Raw genomic sequence first — 15,091 nt, forward strand, 5'->3', positions numbered from 1 at the left:
TGCCAGGACTCAAGCAATTGCTTTTTTTTTTTTTCCCTTGGTTTGTTTTTTTTTTTTTTAAGGAGTGTTTTCTGTGCAGTCATTTTTTCCATGGGATACACAGTAATCTCTCTACCACCTGAGAGAATGAAGACTTTATTTTTGTCTGCTCAGACATAAATGCATTTTTCAAGTTTGTCAGTTTGTCTGTTCTGGAATTAATCTTTAATTACCATTTTGGATTTTGTCATGAGTTGAGAAGGCCAGTTTGAATGCAAGGATTCTGCTGTGATGAAGTGAAAAATTGTGTTCTCTGAAGAGCTTTTGTGCAACTTCATCCTGACAGTTGTAATATGGGAATTGTGCAAGTCTGTGTCTGAGAATGGGTACCTTGTATGTTTGTGTGGCATTTGAACTTAGCTACTAAGGCAGCTATCACAAAGGGTTTGAATGTTCTTTAATTTGAAATAGAAATATTGCGACTGTTCTTAGGGGGTGTAGGCGATGGCTACAGTGATAAGTAAAAGCCTTTTTATAAATCGACAGGTGCTAAAATTTTCAAGCAGCCCTTTAGTGCAGTAAAACTAACTACACTGGTTCTTGTGTAACAATTGTCATGGCACTCACATCTGCCAGAGATGTGCACCTAAACATCATAATGCTGGTTGGCTTTGGGCAGAGTAGCTCTTGGGAATACACAACTAAATGGATAGTAAATCACCTGAAATTGGCCTACTGTTATTTCAAGGTTCTATTCCAAAGATGTACTGAAGACTTACTGCATATATTTTCTTTCCCTGAGTCAGAGGCTTTTAATTTAGGCAGGTTCTCTACATTGCCAGCTTTTGTAAAACTGTGTTTTAGAAATTAGTAAATTCTGGTAAAGAGATGTTTGGTTTGGTTTGTTTGGATTTTTTTTCTTTATTATCTGAAAGATGTGCTGAAATTTTTACCTACTGGTTTTTTATTTCTGCAGTGTCCAAGCATAATGTTTTCCTTTTATCTGGGATAAATAATATGTGTTGTTCAGTTCAGTATGTGTATGAACATGGTGCTTCTAGATTATTTAGCCCAGTTACTTGTCAAGTTCCTGATTAATTCTAGATGTCTGAGAAAGAGCATAACAACAGGGAGGGCAGATAGATAATGATTTTGTCTCAAAATATTTTCTTAGCTCCCAGCAACTTGTGACTAAGACTTCTAGAGCTGGAGGTGTTGCCTTCTATGTAGAAATCTTTTGTTGATGTTCCTGTTATGAGTTTATGCATTTGTTCTTGAAATCATGTAGAGGGTGCTGTCAAGTGTTCCACATTTTAACTACGTGTTGTAGGAATAAATATTTGTTATGAACGTATTTTTTTTGGAGCTCTTTAGTTCTTGTACTAGATGAAAAGTAAATGATTGTATTTTTTTCACTGTTGATTGCAAGGAAGTGTAAAACACAAAGGATGTGCCACATAAGAAGAATCTTCTTTCTGGTTTGTTTTTTAATTTGTTTCAGTGTTTTGTGGTTTGGTGTTTTTAGTTTCCTTTTTTTAGCTGAAATGCTTTTGGCCCAAACAATAAAATATTAAATTGGTAAATTGTATCTTGTCTAAAACTTGATGGATTTGGGACAGTAAAAAGTATGTAGCGCACTGTGACTTTGTACAGAATTTAAAAACTCAGATTTATGTGTGTTCAACTTGAAGTGAGAAGAGGAAATTAAGAGGAAACACAAAAGTTTCACAACATAGAAATTCAGTATTGCAATTACTTTAACAGTGGCTTGATTTTAACTGAAATTTATATAAGTCAGTTGAGTTCTGATTTTTTTTTTTAACCTGATTTATACTAGGTTTTCTATTTGTGCACAGCAGGGTTGGGCTAGAATTTGGGCAATATGAACCAGAGACAAAACCCAGCTGAAGTAAATATAAAGAATGCTTACTCCTGTTTGCTTTGTCTGTGTGTTTAATTGCTTCACATTAGGATCACATAACATTTTTTAATTTCCTATTCATTGTAGGATGGGATGAATATGTGCATGTTTATGCAAAACACCTTAACCAGGCTTATGAGGTAATATATTTCATTTACCCATTTATGAAGTAATTATAAGTATCAGAATGTATTTTGGCTAATTCTTTAATGAGATGTTTAAAGATAAATATGTATGTATGTATGTAAATATGTATGTTATATATGTAATTTTGAATCCCAGACCTTGTATTCACACATGTTAATCAGGTAGGTATTTATGGATTTAAATTAGACCTTAACATTTTGCAACTATTGCACTTTCCAGAGATTGGAACAGAAAAAAAAAAAACCCAGGCTTATATGTGTAGATACCAAGAATTAAGGAAATACCAAGGAGAAATACCAAGAAAATATTAGGAAATACTAGGAGATACCAAGAATTAAAGAAATCTAAGCCTTCAGATTTTCTGAAACTCAACCTCTCTAACTCATTGGAAGTCGGTAGCTCTTAAATAACAAGCAGTAACAGGTTATGCAGCCTACATAGGTAACATTTATTTGATATATTTATTAAATCTTCCCACTTCACAAGAGGAGTGTGTCAGTTCTACCATCTGGTAATTCTGAAAACAACACCCTTTCCTTTAGACTTAGCTTCCCTTTAGAAGTCACGTTTCCATTAAATCCATTTGTGGTAGAGTCTATATTTTTCTGCTTAGAGCTCTTTGAAGATGAATATTCTTTGTTTTCAAATATTCGTTCTTTTCAAATAATCTGTATGAGAAAATGTTATGAATTAACATTTTTTCTGTAAAATTACCCAGGAGACTGGAAACTTACATTAGTAGTATTGTAAGGAATCCTCAGGAAGGATTGGAAGCCATTTGCATAAGCTTGTCTCCATATAATCGAAATTGATGGGGCAAAGCTAAGAGGAGGAAGATGTGTGAAGATTAAGTCCCCACCTCAGGTGTGTAGACTTAGTGTATCTTTAAGCCATGGTTCAGGGGGAGCACTGAGCTGTCCCTGTCCAGGGACATCTGTTGTAGATAGGATTAGTCTCCCTCAGAGCTGAGGCTGACTGATCCTGAGAGAGGTGCCTCGAATGGATTAGAGTGTGGATGTAGCAATCTTGGACCCACATCTTCTGCTTTCTCATAAAGCACAGGAAAAATGACATTGCCCTCTTCCAGTGGGTTCTCTTGTGTCATGTATTGTATGAACTGTGCTGCAGCTTGTAAGGGAACTTGGGAACTTGTAAGGGATGTCAGAAAGTGTTGGTGCTTCTGTTGAAGGAGAACTAAAACCAAACATGTGGTTATGATTAGGATGCTGACTTCTGAATGTGGTTTGTAAACTGCTCAAAAAGCTAAATGTCTCTTCATAGTAAAAGATGAAACAGCTGTATTAATGTGCAAATTCTGTGAGTAACCAGCTGCCTTCATTTCTTAAGGAACTTGCCTTATCCTAAGTCACTGCTCATTAGTATTCATTTCACATCAGCAGTGGGGAAACTTTTCCTTCCTCTGTCCTTTGAATTACCTTGAACATGATTAAATACCTTGAACATGATTAAATACAACACCAACAAAGGTAACAGATTTCTGCTTTCCTCAAAAGGTTTTGTCTGCAAAAAAAGTTTTGTTGATGACTGAGATAGTAGCACTGTTTGAAGAAGCTGCTGAAGCTGTCATGGCAAATCTCATTAATTTTAGATAACTCAGCCCTTCAGTTCTTTGTGTCTTTCTGCTGCTTTCTGTGGTGCAGTGGCATAGAGTAGAATCTTGTGTTGCTATCCTGTCACTCCTCACAGGTAGTCGTTTTAGATATATTCTAGAGCAGGTATTTTTCATAACATGTGTTTTTCAGTACATGATCTTTATTTTGATTCCATTTAAAATATCTGGGATTCTGTATCAATTATGCAATTGTAATTTTGACATAAGTGGAATTGGTGTTGTGCCAATTGCCCACAAAAATGTAGTTATTTGATTAAATTGAAACAGTATATTTTTCTCAACTTTTACTGTAGAAATGGTTTTGTTGAATTGTTTTTTTTAATTTCTGAAAGGCTAAAAGCATGAATTTTGCTTACTGAGGTCTCTTGTGCAGGTTGCCTTTGATCAGTGTTGCACTAGTTCAAGGAAAAGCTTTTGGAGGAGGAGCAGAACTTACCACAGCATGTGATTTCAGGTAAGGCTGACAAGTGTGTAGCTGTTATGTTCAGTCAGTGATTTAATGACTGTACCATGAGGTAGCACTTCTACCAGGAGTAACTTTCCTGGGTTCCAAGGCATTTGCAACAAGATTTTGTCATCAGACTTCACAGGAAAAGTTGTGGTTTCTGTCAGGTTATGTGGTTTGAATCACTGTGTAAAACAAGAGCAGTAGGGAACTTTAGCAACTGACTGTTCTACACACCAAGTGTGTCCACCTCACCCCTGAATGAGAGGTAGGAGGCTTGCAAAATTGTGTATCTCCCTGTGTCTCTTTTTGTGAATGTCGTAAATAAAAATAAATAAATATGTTCATTACTCTTGTATTTCTTGTTCTTTGTTTATTATTTGTAACGTAATTTTGTGCTGCACAGCTGTTTAAACAAGAATTTGAGGTGCAGAGTAAACAAATGAGGTTTCATCCTGGTTTTTTTTACATGCAGGTGCAGGGATTTGTTAGCAGAAACAACTGGCAAAAAAAGGAGTGCTTTAATTAAACAGGCAGAACAGGAATGGGAAGACACTAAAGTAATAAAATGTCACTTTATATAAACCATTGCTAATGTGTAAACAGCCTACAGATGTAGCAGGATAAGCACAGTGGGCAGCATCTCTGAAAATGAGAAGCTTTTAGTGAGGTTTTCATCTAAGGAAAGGAAATGTGCTTTTGAAGAGAGCCTTAGTGCCTGAAGTGAGAAAGGAATTGCCCCAAACAAGCTGAAAAAAGGTACACTCAAAAGTAAAGTAAACTAGAATATTACAGTGCTGTTCCAGGTATCAAGACCAGGCTTTGGATAGAGGAGATGGTATCTGCATTGTCTGAGCCACTTGGAAGCAATCTTCCTTTGCTTTGAAAGTAGATGTGGCTGGATCTTTCTTCATCTCTGCTCAGCACACAGTGAGCTGAAGCCCCAGCTGTGATGTGAGTCCAGACTGTGTTACAAATAGCAGAGAGGCTCTGTGTTTGACAGCTGCAGTGCTGGCAGGAGAATGCACCTGGGAGACTCAGCAGACCTTTCTGTATCTGTGAGCCTGTCGACAGAAAGTGTTTCTTGTTATCTCTAAATAGGCATTTAGGGAATGGGACTATAATGAAATGGAAATCTTTTGGCTTTTTAAAATATGTACTCTCTACTTACACTCCAGCTATGCTGTTTTGACGTGCTGTGTAATTATAGGCATTATCAAGTAGCTCTTATTTGCATGAATTGAGCAGCTGCAATTCCTCTCATGCAGTGCCATAATTTTCATAATAACTACAGCTGTTGATCCATCTTCCATTACTTTCTACACACCCATCCAGTGCAACTAAATAACAGCCATTCAGGAGCAGCAAATGGGACTTAATTAATAACAGCAACAAGACAGAGAAACATACTCTGTGCTGTTATTGCTCTTGAATTTGAGAATTTTGATACTGGTGGACAAAATTCCAGGGTTTTTTTGAGGACTGTAAGTAGATATTAGTGGAATAGGTATTCTTTCCACAGTCACTAGATGACAAAAGATGAACATGAGACAGAAATCAGAGATTTGTTTTCTTCATTGAATAATCTGTTTGAACGTTTTATTTTTAAAAAACAAAAATGAGTTTGTTGTGGTTGCTTTTAATTCTAGATTTTCAAATACAGTTCTGTTTTTCACAGTCTCTGTTTAAACTACCAAACTGCTTGGTTTTGGCCTGAAATATTTTCTTATTTTTATCTCTTTCACTTTGTACTACATTAACTATACTGATATAGTTTGAGCAACTCACTTGAACCAAAATGATCTAGGTTCCTCCTCTGAAATGTGGTCTGGCAGCATGATACATATCTCTACTAAAGTAGAGGTGTGGACAAGTCCAATTTTAAGATAGCTGAGGTGGTTTAAGATATTACTGATACATTCTTCCTGTAGCAGTTCTTGTGGCTAATTGTCTCACTCTGTTTTAAGCTGGCTCTTTTTAAATTGGATTGGGGCTTGTGTGAACTTCGGCATGTTTATTGCTGAAATAAGGACAATGATAAAAAGTGAAAGCATCTGATACCTTTAATCTAGAGGAAGAGGTTTTCTCCAAACATCTTCTTCAGTCTTAGCTGTTTTATGTGTTGCTGCAGTATGGCTCTCCAGAAAAGCAGTATCCTTATAAAGATCATAAACATGTTACTGGAGGAAAAAAAATCAGACCAGTCCAGACAAGGGCAAGGTAATTTATTTCCTTTCAGACTTTTTCTGATATGAAAATTGGAAAGATAAAGCTTCTGACACTAGAATTATTCATCTCAATTATTACTACATTACTCAATTAAAACTGGGTAATGTAGAAGGGTGCAAGTATGAAACTTGTTCAGACAGCTAAGCATTTTAGTAATATTTTCAAGAAATACTGACTTTTTCAATGTGCCACAGTTGAGCACATGAAGGTGGCTCGCGTTTTCTGCTGCCAGATGTTAATGTATTTTACAGCTCTGCATGACACTGCAGCCATTTCAGTAAAGTGCAGAAGTGAATGTGATGTCGGATTTACTGATGGAATTTCACAAATAATTGATGTGTCTGCTTTGGGTTCCTTTATGCAGAAACTTGAAATGTGTCTTGTACTTACACAATGTGCCAAGGCAAGGAGAGCAGATTTGGCAGGATTGGTTGAGGACTTTGGACAGGAAAACAGGAATGGTCTTGGATTGTTGGACAATAAGCTGACAGATACGGGCAAGAGACAGTTAGTAATTAATCCATTTGTGCAATTAGCAGATCACAATAATCTCTGAGTGCAGTCACTGCAATGCGCTACCAGATAATAGCCAGAATAACTAACTTTGAATTCTGAGCTGTCTTGTCTTCTATTGCTTGTTGGTGCCTTTGAGAAATCTCGCTGGGACAATGTCTGTGTAGGTCTTCTACACACAAAAATTTGGTCCTACCTCGCCTGGCAAATGGACTTCCATTGTATCTGAGTGCTTCTGAGACACAGAGTCTCTTTCCCCCTACCTCTTTTTTCCTCTCTAATGCTGCTGCAGTCCAAGTAGAGGTGTGTCTGTGTCCCTGCCATGTAAATCAAATTTAAAAGTTGGTGTCTTGAGGCAGAGGTTGAGAGTGCAGAGATGGAAAACTGCCCATTTCTCATATCATTGATCTCAGAATGGGCTTGTAGATAGAGACAGTAGTGATTTCCTTTTCTTCTTTAGAAAATAAATTCATGAACTATAGTTTCTTCAGCTGTAGTTGATGTTGCACAGTTAAATTGCAAAGGGCCAGTTTCATTACTGTTATAAGTGCTGAGCTAACTATTAGCTTATGCTAATAATATTGTATTTATCAAATTGGCCTTCTTTCATTTTAGCAGTGTGTTTTCTGTATTTCTGTGAAATATGTAGGCATGCTTAGTATTACATTTTAAAGTGTTAAATATGTTCCATGAAACACTTAGTAAGAGAAGAAATGAAATGTTATTAAATAGCTTTTGGTGTGTGTGTTCCTGTGATAATTTATGTTTATTTGATTCTACAAGTTGTATTTAGAGCATTAAATGCAACATATAGGAAGTCAAAGCAACAGAAGATAATCTAGTCTCTGCATAGATGTAGCTACACTATGACCAACTTTTCAGTTGTTTCACCTTTCAAAAAGGAGAAGTGGAGGAAGCCATAAAGACTTTCGTTTTCTGCTGTAAACTTTTTCAAAAATAGGTTTCAGAACATCAGAGCACAGCACATGAGCTTCTTTGGAAATCTTTTACTCTGTACAAGGACTTGTGCTTTTAATTTTATCAGGAGGAACATTAGGTGCACAAGATACCACTGTTTGAAATAAGGGTGCTTCAGGACATAGTAACATTTTTTACTGGGTAGAGCCTGATAGGATGTAGCAACATGGGGTTCACATATTCATGAATTACTGCAGAGTCCAGGCTCACAAAGCACTTTTCATTCATATGACTGTAACATTGCTACACATCATCAGAGAAGAGTCAGTAGCCAAATCTGAGTGGTTTCTCTGTAGAAGCCTAAAAGATAAGGGACTTAAATGTGTGTGGTTCAAAAACTGATAGCTGGATATCCATGGAACCAACCAAGAATTGTTGGTAATAACACACTGTGAGAAAGAACAGGATGTGGGTGGAGAAGAGGCCCATATAGAGTTAGAGCAGCACTTTTCTGGGACAGATGTCTTTGTTCTGGCGCAACAGAATAAGCACAACACAGTACAGGGCAAGTGCAGCAATGAGACTGAGAAATGGACATGCACTATAGATTATGACCATCAAAGACCCTTAAAGCCTCCAACCTATTTCCAGAAAGATCTAGAAGAAAGAACTGTGCATGATAACTAATTTGCATAGAAAGTGAGAAGCTTACCTCCAGAACAGGGTTAACATATCTATAAGAAGGTATCCCCACAAAGCCTGGGCATGTGTGCGGCCCAGGGCCCTGGATACTCCAGCTGGATCAGTGCTGGGGCTAGAACAGGTGATCTCTCTAATTCTCTTTCTTCCTTCCTTTCTCTCTCACACTCTTTAATTCATATCTGTCTCTCTCTTCCCTTTCACTCTACCCCTTATCCAAAACCCAGTGCTATATGCTTATGCTGGGAGGTCAGGGACTTGAATAACAATGTCCTTGCCAAGTGTGTAAATTATTAATAAAACTCTATAAGCTTTTGCAGAACCTCTGACTTTTGCCATTCCTTTCAACCACAAGCGTCTATGAATCTTGGGTCTCCCTTCTCCTTAAGGGTGGGACACCACATTCTCACACCTTCAAGTGCTTGCTGTGTGGCATAAATCACTATTCTAAACTATATAAATTTTGGTCTCATATGTATATGTGTATATATATATGTGTGTGTGTGTGTGTGTGTGTGTGTGTGTATTTAAAATCTCCTGCAAATCAGTTGGCAATTTTAGAATTCCAGTGCAGTTCTACATCACTTCCCACTTTTAGAGCCCTGGGGGTTTGTTACTACAAGTGTCTGCTTATGATTTTAAAAGTCTCACATTGCCTACCTTTAAAAAGGCTGTTTTTATTTTTGACATGGTACATTTGACATCTGGTTAAGTTAAGCACTGCCAGAAATGGGCTCAAGAGCTTGCGTTATTTGCCTTGTATTTATGGGCTGCTGTTGGGGGTCTTTTACCAATTTTCATTTGGGATTGAATTTTGTGTGTTTACATTCTTTCAGGAAGAGGATTTGTAGATGTAGTCTACAATTAAAATTTACCACTGTTTGATTTTAGTAGAAATTTAAATAACATCAGCAAAGCATGAATTTGAGTTGATGCTTTCTTTCTGAAGTTGTCTTTTTGCAGGGATTTACTTCATTCTAGGTTTTTAAATTTGTTTTGGGTTTGGTTAGTTGTTGGGGTTTTTTTTTGCCTTTGGGAGGCAAAACTATCTTATCCTGGGTAAGTGAATTTTTTCTTATCAGCATGTGTCTATGTTTTAGACCACTTGTACCATGCAATCTTACATCCTTTCTGTTGAACAGTCCTGCCTGCAGCTGATAAAATGTACTGCATGATAATAATAAACAGAGATAGTCCAGATAATGGAAAACTTAGATAAGGCATATTTTAGAGAATATAGGTCTAGACCCATTCTGATACTTGCTGATACCCTGAGCTGTTAATTCATCATAGAGAAGTATTTAAGTGTCAAAGAATTTGAGGAAAAGAGTACAAATGCACTGGAATTGTCCATTCTGCTTTCATCTGCAAAGTGACTAATTCTCAGTAGGGGTAAACTGGCCTTTGAGATTTTTGAGTTTGATGCATAATTTCTGATCTTCACTACTATTTATATATATATAGATATTATCAGATAGCTCCACAAATTTGATAATATAAAGTGTGAGAAGCACTTATATATTCCAGTCTGTTGGTTTTGAGGTGAGGTTATACTGAGCTGTGGCTTCCTGAGGACAGTGTCTGAACAGCTTCCTTGGATATGGGACGAGGGTGTCCCTGTTACATATTCTCAGCTCACTTCTTACCTCTGGTTTGCCAAGCACCAGTGAAGATGCCTGTATGAGTCAATTATCTCACTGAAAAGTAACAGGAAGCCTGGATTTTTCTGTTTTGAAGTTAACTAGAGTGACTTGTAAGGTCATATAATATTGGCTGGAGCCAGTGTAAGGGAGGAGTTAAGTCTCTAGGAGATGGCAAAGAACCCAGGGGGTGAGAATACAATCTACTCCTTTTGGCTCGAGGGAGATGTTAAATACCCTCAGTTTCCCTTGAAGCCACAGCTTTCAAGTGCCTAATTTTGCACTGGATCAGCTTCCAGAGAATGTCTTCCTGACTCCTTCTTAGCTCTTTCATATTTCAGCCCTGTCATGTGCTATTGAAGGACTACAAGAAAGAACTCTTCCTCTCTGTATCACTCCAAGGAGCAGTATAGTTAACCTTGTAGATCTCTGAAGGGCAATCATCCACATCAGGGTTACTGTGCATTGAAATGGCCCATGTTCCCAAAATAACTCCATTTCCCTGGGTGTAAGCAGGCGTTGTGTAGATCTCAACCTACTTTCACTGTAAACATTGCCTTCAAAATTGCAATTTCCAGTCTTCCTCTTTAGCCTCCGGTTTTATTTTTGTCTCTGAACCAAAGCAACCCAAGGTCTTAGTGAAGACTTGGAGCCCTGCAGGCTGGACCTCTGTGTTCCTCTTCCTTCCAGATTTATGCAAAATTGTATGAAACAAGTCTGTAAACTGCTTGAACTTGTTAACCTTGGTGGCTTCAGCTTCCTACTTCCTGGATTCTCTAGTCAGTAAGAAATTAATTACTCTGTTGTGACTTGGAAGTCTCAGTAAGAATAAATCAAATAGTAAATTCCTATGTTAAATAGATTCCTATTTTGCTTAAAGTTGTGTGTATAAGAACTTCTGCTGTGTCCATGGTCTGTTATTAGGTGTTATATTCCAGTCCTGTTTTGTGTTCTAATGATTCATATTCATAAACAAAAAGCAAATATATAGACTGAGGAAATGCCAATAATTTAAATCAGCATGGATTTGCATATGTGTGAAAGAGACAATGATTAGAAATAAAAACATAGTAGGGGAAATTATAATTTTGTCAATTATTGGTCACACTCTTAGGCATATCTGTGGGATCTGTTACAGTTTGCTGAAAATTTGCCTGCTTCTAGTCCAGGTAGTCTGAACATGGCATCAGTGATCTGAAGTTGGTTTGAGATCAGTATAATTAATACTCTATATTAAAAAGTAAAGAGGAGAAGCAGCAGATCCCTGTGTCAATAAATTATCTATCTCATTTTTGCCTTTTTGAGTTATATCATTGCGCTCTTCCCCTCCCTCCCAAACAAATCTCTGAAGACGTGTATCATATCTAGAGAACTTAGGTCACAGTCACTGCGATAATTTAAAAAACCCAACCCACAACAGTCAGTATTTTTTTGTTTGAAATTAACATGGTATCCTGACAAAGTGGCAACATTCCATTATAATTGAATCACCAGTGATTTCAACTAAGTATGTGATCTCTCTCTTTGCTTTAGTCAGAAATTGTGTAGGAAGTGCAAATGCAGCACTGTGTGCAGAGAGAGCTGAATTTCAAAGCGTGTCTTGTTATCCTGTGTCTTGTGAAGGGTTGCTAGTGTGATGTTACGTTGTATTTTAAGTTCTTTAGTGCTGTGAGTTGCAGAAACCTGATACATCAAATCCATCATAAAGTATTAGAACAGCTTGAAGGTTGCATCTCTCATGACTGATGTCAAGAAATGCTGTTCCTTTCCAGTCAGCTGAATTCAGGCAGCTGAGGTGATCCTTGTGTTTTTTGACATTTTAGATGCCAAGCTCAGCCACTGTTGGGAAGCTCCTCCTCCCCTTTGTGTATCAGCAGTAGAGATTAGCAGAAAATGTGATTGAAATGTTCCTGCCTTAAGAGACTCATGAATTTGGTCTGGGAGAATTTTTTTCTGCACTCTATGGTTTTGTTAAACTTACATGATGAAAATAAAGATATGGGAAGCCTAAGTTATAAACATGGTTTGCATATGCTGCATGAAAGTGTGCACATAATTTTAGAAAATAATCTTTCCTCTTTGAAAAAAGCTCCACTTTTTAATTTCTAGTGGAATACTGTCATTTAAATTTGACTAAAAATTTATAATCAAACACCTTTGCCTCCAGGTGGTCTTTTTCATCAGAGAATCTGGTAAAATATCACTGGATCTTTCCTGACAGAAATTTTTACTTTAGTCTAAAAGGCATATCTGTTGTTGAAAATGTTTGCTTGAACAGAATCCAAATAGCTCTAGTTTCTTTTTTAGGAAGGAAAGACTCATGTAACATTTCAGATTTCTAGCATGAGTAATATTTCTGTGAGCATTATTTTGGCATTCACTCACTTGTGTACAGAGACTTTGGCAGCCTCTAAAGAATAGCTTAAACCTGCTTCATGGGTAAGGCCCAAGTGCTATGACAAGATGAAAACTGCTCTGAAAATAATTGTATGGTAACTGAGGTGCCTGGGACCCACTGACACCAGGGTAATTCAAATGTAGTCATAACTGGGTATTAGAAGAGAGTGTTAATGAGATATTGGTCATTAACAGGGGAGGAGAAATAGGGCAGTAGCCCATGGATTGCTGTTGTCATCTGCAGGTAGTAAGGAGGATCCAGGCACTGCCTCTTGAATGATGGGACATCAGTCCAACTTTATGGCTCTGGGTGATTCATGCCATTTTTAGAGTTTATACTGCACACTTCAGGGGAATTAGAGCTCCCCAGTGTAACTATCTGTTTTATTCTCAAGGCTCTATGTGTTCTTAAATTGTGATCTGAGCCCTGTGTGTGTTCAACAAGCCTTTGTAAAACCACGCTGCTCCTCGCCAGTGTGCACAGAGGGGGTGTTGCCCAGGTCCAAGGCAGCACCTGTGGACAGGGCAGTCTTTATTGCTGTCTGTGTAATTGGAAAGATTTGTCTCTCCTGCCTAAGAAAGACCTTTTAATTTACTTTTCCTGCTGTTTTCTGAAACTGCACAGCTCACTTGGATGCTTAGGCACAAGATGGAAACAGGGATTGATGTTTGGCTCACACAGTGTTTATGTCACACTGCAGATTGAGAAGTGTGTGTGTGTGTGTGCAGCACACAGGGCCTGGCTGCATGAGCCCTCTGGCCAGCCCTATCCCCATCTCCACCAAGTCCTCCTGCATGGTGCTGCCCACCCCCAGCACTGTGGTGGGGATGGAACCTGTGGGCATTGCATGGGAGCCTAAAGAAGTGTCATCTTAGAATATGGAGCAGATTCACCTGGTGGTTTGGCCAAATAATTTTCTTTCCTGTCAGTTTATTGAAAAATGACTGGGAAGAGGAAAACAAAATAAAAAAGCTCATCTTACTTCTTTTAATACTGCTAGTGGAGTTTAATCAGTCATGCTTTTTTTGGGCCCTTATTTCTTGCCTTGTGATCTGCTGTCTAATTCAATTTTTCATTCCTGCTGCAGAAAATGTCTTTCTGCAGTTTCCAATACCCAGCTTCATTTATCACTTTTAGAAGAAATGTAGCTTTTCATGGCATGCTTTTTTCTCTCTGGCTTCTGTGAAGCCATGGGTGGGAAAGTGTCAAGCCTGAGGTAACAAATTCAATTGAAACTCCCTAATCAAGGTCTGCTGTGTGAGCCTCCATCTGTACCTGACTCTTGGGAGATCGGGTCCAGAATGAGATTGAAAGTCTGTGTGGATGGCAGCCTGTGTGACAGCAGACATGACCTGCAGGAGACTTTGGGGGGACCTTACCTACCTTGTCTTGATTGAGACCATGCTACTCGCCTAGCAAGGTATTAGCAGCAGTCTTTCCCTGTATTTCATTCTTTTTATTATCCCTCTCTCAAACTAATGATCTTTCTGGCCTTTTTTTAGCCCCTCTCCTTAGATCAGGGAAGTGTTTAAGGAATAGACCCTATTTTACTTCTCTGGTTGTTCTTACACAATCATGTCTAGACCAGTTTTAATCTGGGTCTTGCCAGGGCACTCTCCCAGAGGGTCTTCTCTGCTGCCTTACTGAGCTCCTTCATGCCGCTGATAGGATTTTTCTTTTCTCTTTCCTTGATTTTTGTCAGTACAGACATTGCTTCTGATGAGATGCTCTTTTTTCAGGGACATGCAGTTCTCTGTGTCTGTCTATTATTATTTAATTCTGGTTATCCAAGGGATCTTTTTCTAGTAACAGTGTATTTTTTGTGCTTCCTCCCTGGAATGGCTTCCTTTAGAATTGATAGTCTTGCAGCCCTTTTGAGTTGACTTTGTGGGTTTTGGAGGCTCCTCTTACATTGAATATCCCAATATTTGGGCAATAGGTGGTGGTTATCCACACTTTAAATTCCTGTTTATTCCTAGAGACCACATTCCTCTTAAAATGGCTTATGTCCATTTAGCAATTTCTGCCCTGATATCCTAGTGTTCCAACTCTTCCTCCAACCCTTGATGTTGCTACATATTCCATTTTTCAGATTCAGGACTCCTCTTTTCAGAACTTTAGCATCAGCCAGATCTTTTGGGCTTATACACGAAAGTGTGACTTTGTCATTCATTCTTCTGCATTTCATTTGACTCTGGGTGATGTGAGAAAGCGTGATAGAATTACATTAAAAATGGCTGTTTTAAGGTCTCCTTTGAAGAATGCAATTCTCATTGTTTAGGTCCCCTTGCTTCCCTCTGGGAAGTGCCCTCAGGTTTCCCAGGCAACTCAGAAGAATATTAACTCTTATTTTATAAAAATACTTCTGTAATTAGGAGTCTGTTTACTTGATCTGATTTTTACCCTGATCCTTAGAGTTGGAAAGTCTGACTGGAGGACAGCAAAGGTAGGGGGTAAAGGCAGTATGTGCTAGGGAGACATGAGAGATTTTTCTGGGCTACTTAATGTAAAGTTTGATTCTTAGCTTTTGTGGTGAGCGGGGGGAAAATGGATGCACCAAGAGTGTTAC

At 38.1% G+C, this 15,091-nt stretch overlaps 1 protein-coding gene across 2 annotated transcripts in view; it reads left to right on the forward strand.

Annotated features, from left to right (window-relative positions):
- The window catches only part of ECHDC1 (ethylmalonyl-CoA decarboxylase 1), a 41,955-nt gene that overhangs the window by 15,263 nt on the left and 11,601 nt on the right, over positions 1 to 15,091 (forward strand). For both annotated transcript variants that reach the window (XM_036404546.1, XM_036404548.1), the window contains exons 4-5: positions 1,988 to 2,040; positions 4,054 to 4,134. In XM_036404546.1, coding sequence (XP_036260439.1) covers positions 1,988 to 2,040; positions 4,054 to 4,134 — 134 coding nt within the window. The remainder of the gene's footprint in view (positions 1 to 1,987; positions 2,041 to 4,053; positions 4,135 to 15,091) is intronic.

This window comes from Molothrus ater, chromosome 3 (genome assembly GCF_012460135.2).
Source record: "Molothrus ater isolate BHLD 08-10-18 breed brown headed cowbird chromosome 3, BPBGC_Mater_1.1, whole genome shotgun sequence".
In the NCBI taxonomy this organism is placed as follows: Eukaryota; Metazoa; Chordata; class Aves; order Passeriformes; family Icteridae; genus Molothrus; species Molothrus ater.